General features: G+C 37.1%; 1 protein-coding gene across 1 annotated transcript in view; it reads right to left on the reverse strand.

The window, feature by feature from the left end:
- Positions 1-2,982, reverse strand: part of LOC119585833 (NADH dehydrogenase [ubiquinone] 1 alpha subcomplex subunit 8-like) — a 6,274-nt gene extending 3,292 nt beyond the window's left edge. The window contains exon 1 of the mRNA XM_037934562.1: positions 2,785-2,982. Coding sequence (XP_037790490.1) covers positions 2,785-2,910 — 126 coding nt within the window. The 5' untranslated portion in view covers positions 2,911-2,982. The remainder of the gene's footprint in view (positions 1-2,784) is intronic.
- Between the last annotated feature and the right edge of the window lie 242 nt (positions 2,983-3,224).

A 3,224-nucleotide genomic window follows, 5' to 3' on the forward strand; every position in this document is an offset into this window, starting at 1 on the left:
TATATAGCGGGGTCTACAGTAATCAAATGCTCAATTAGACCAGCAGTCACTATATGTCATTGCTGGCCAAAATTTTGTTCTCCCTTGCCTCAGTGCAGTGCTGATAAACTGCAATGGCATTGTACAAAGCTGCTGTGGCAAAAGAGTAAAAGAACCGAGGAGAATCTAGGAAGAGGGGCCTTTAGAGCTATCAGATAAGATTTACTCTGCTTTACTCATGACAGTTATCCATAAAAACTATAAGAGCAAGATGCAAGTAACCCAACAATCATGCACTTCATGAGGAAGCAGCATGAAGAATGTGAGATAATGCACCAAGATTTTGAGAATAGTATGTAAGAGGCCTTAGGGTTTGAATGGGACCAGAGGAATGTAGTGATAAACAGAATGATGCTGATTAAGCCTTTAATAATGGTGGTCATAGAGAACAGTGAAGGCCTCAGTAACTTCAGAGTAACTCTGTAACTCTGACTTTTTATTTTCTATTATACTTTGATTGCTATTCTGAATGATGCATTGGTAAAGTCAAATATCAAAGGGGATTATGTGTGAACCTAAGAATTTTCCAAGACTTTTCTCGCCATTTACCTTTTTCTTTTAATTTAAAGCTAACCCCCCAGTTTAGAAGTTTCCATTTTAGTGACCATTTCCAGTCTATTCTGGACACTCAACAGAGGACCAAACTGCACTATATATAGTACTGTAAATGCAGAAACAAACACAGTAGCTTACAATGAAAAAGTATGTGGATTCCCTACCATATCATCAAACTATATAAAAAAATAAATATCTTGTTTCTGAATACTATGGCTGTCCAAAATAAATTCTTCAATTTATTGTTCTTTGATAGAGTGCTAAAGAATCTCTTATAAATTCACACAAATTTCAATTCTTTTTACAGATAAAAAGTAATACTGAGATATTATGATGTGTAGTCATGAATACAATGGGGTAAAGATGAACAACAATACAGCTACACTGTCTGAAATTACTAGTTGCTATACATTAGCAGATTGGAATATCTGTACTGTTTCCTGGAAAGCTGTTCTATCTTCATTAAAATACTGCAGCTGGAAACTTTTTGTCTAAACAAAGAGTAGCTGTATAGCATATCAAGTTTCTTATCTGGCTGCATTTGAAAATAACACGGGATGTGATTTTATCAGAAAGTTGTATATAACTGATGCTAAAGACTGAATATAATATTTACAGATATTGTACCCAACTATAGTGATGATACTAGCCTCAATAGCCTGAGACACCACGAAATGCATGCGGAAAATTGCAGGCAAGTAAAGAAATGCTTATAAAAATGATGAACTTGGCTAATATAATGTAAATAATGACACATGATTTCTAGGGGGATCCACTTCCTCTAACCCTCCTCAAAGGGGATTGAGTTATATGAGTTAGTAATTAGAGCGTTTACATCACCTATTAACACATGAGTGAGGGCAAACAAATTCTGTATATATATATGCTGACAGCATAGAGTTGAACTGCTTTACAAACATTATCTTGTCAGGCTTTGTGTGGTGGCTTGTTTGCACTTTGCTGTAGTCCTGAATGGCACAGAGGATATTATGACAAGCAACTGCTGTGATACTATACTGCAAACATTATCACTGTAAAGTTGTTGGTTTTCATGGAATAAAACTACTAGTATATAACAAACATAATCCAGTGTTACTAATTTTCGTAGCATTGATGACCCATAGCTTTTCTATAATGGAAATATATCTAGGATTATGAAAGCAATTGTGGGAATAGACCTAGATACGAAATCAAGTCTGAGCAGTAAAAATCTTATGGTAAACAAGCTTTAATCAATCTCTTGCACCCTAGCAATGTTTGTATGTGATGTCATTTTTGGCTGAAGAATATAAAACTTCTTAGGAAAAGAGGCCCAAGACAGACTGTAAGTCTACTTTTCAGGGCAATGTATTTTCTTGATGAATGTAGTCAAACAAATGAACAATGCTTAGCATTCACAAAATGAACAATGCTTAGCATTTACAAAATGAACAATGCCTAGTGTTCACAATATAGAGCATGCATGCATGGGTGCTTGTTGTCTGGCTGCTAAGCTTGGTATGCCATAATGCGATTAGACATTATCTGCCGTGAGTGGATTGAAAATAATTATCCTTTATAATTTCTATGAAAAAACACATGATTTATGTATCTCTTCAGTTGGTCAACTCAGCATGATAAATGGCCTCCACACTTACCACACTCCCAGAAAGACCAAAAAAAAACAAAATATACTAGGCAAATTAAACTTAGATTGGCTTCTTATATGATATATTCCCAAGGAGGTTGAGACACTATCTGTACAGTCGAAGCTAATCTGCTTTTGCTAGACGACCACAATTCAGCAAGGAGGCCACTGAACTACTGGCCTTTTCGGTTGGGAGTAGATTTGCCGACTTCAATGTAACTCTGTGGCATTAACTTTACTTCCATACCTATGAATGACATTTTAGGTGTTACTTTTGGCGACTGTCATGGTTTTCCCTTATTTATGTATATTCCTTCCTCTTTACCCCCAAAAAAATCATGAACCTCCCATAACTAACATTTATTTACCCAGTAAATTCTTAAACTTACAATGATAAAAAAAATAATCCCACAAATCACCCAAAACCAAACATTAATCCCTTACTCACCAAAAAAAGACCAAACTACCACACCCCACCAAAATAACAATAAAAAATCCCCATTAATAAACCAGCCCACCCAAACACCGGTCCAGCAGCCAAAACGCGTCCCCATTCTCCTTACATTATTCTGCTTTTCACACTCCTTCCCCACATGGAAGGCAGCAGCACGTAAAGCAGGAGTGCTGATGTTGATCTCCTGCACCGTCAGGTCCTCCTCAGTGGGCAGAGTGAAGTCCTTGGTGATCATCTTGGACGAGGTCTTCCTAACACGGGAAAAGGGAACCAGCTGATCGCCACAACAACACAGGGAGGGGGACACAGGGGTATATAATATATTATTATTGTGGATTTTCGCCCGAATTCAATAAAGTTTGATAGGGTTTGTGCCAATATAGGTGGATGAATTATGGTTGGATTTTTTTGGGGGGCGAGGGGGGTTGATTATGGATGGGAGAATAGAATTGGATTATAAAAATCGTCAATACTGTTGCGTTTCATACGACTCGTGCAGACAACAGCGGACCCGCCACATTCAAATTTTGGATGGAAAAGGATTTTTTT

The sequence above is a fragment of the Penaeus monodon genome, chromosome 20 (genome assembly GCF_015228065.2).
Source record: "Penaeus monodon isolate SGIC_2016 chromosome 20, NSTDA_Pmon_1, whole genome shotgun sequence".
Taxonomy (NCBI): Eukaryota; Metazoa; Arthropoda; class Malacostraca; order Decapoda; family Penaeidae; genus Penaeus; species Penaeus monodon.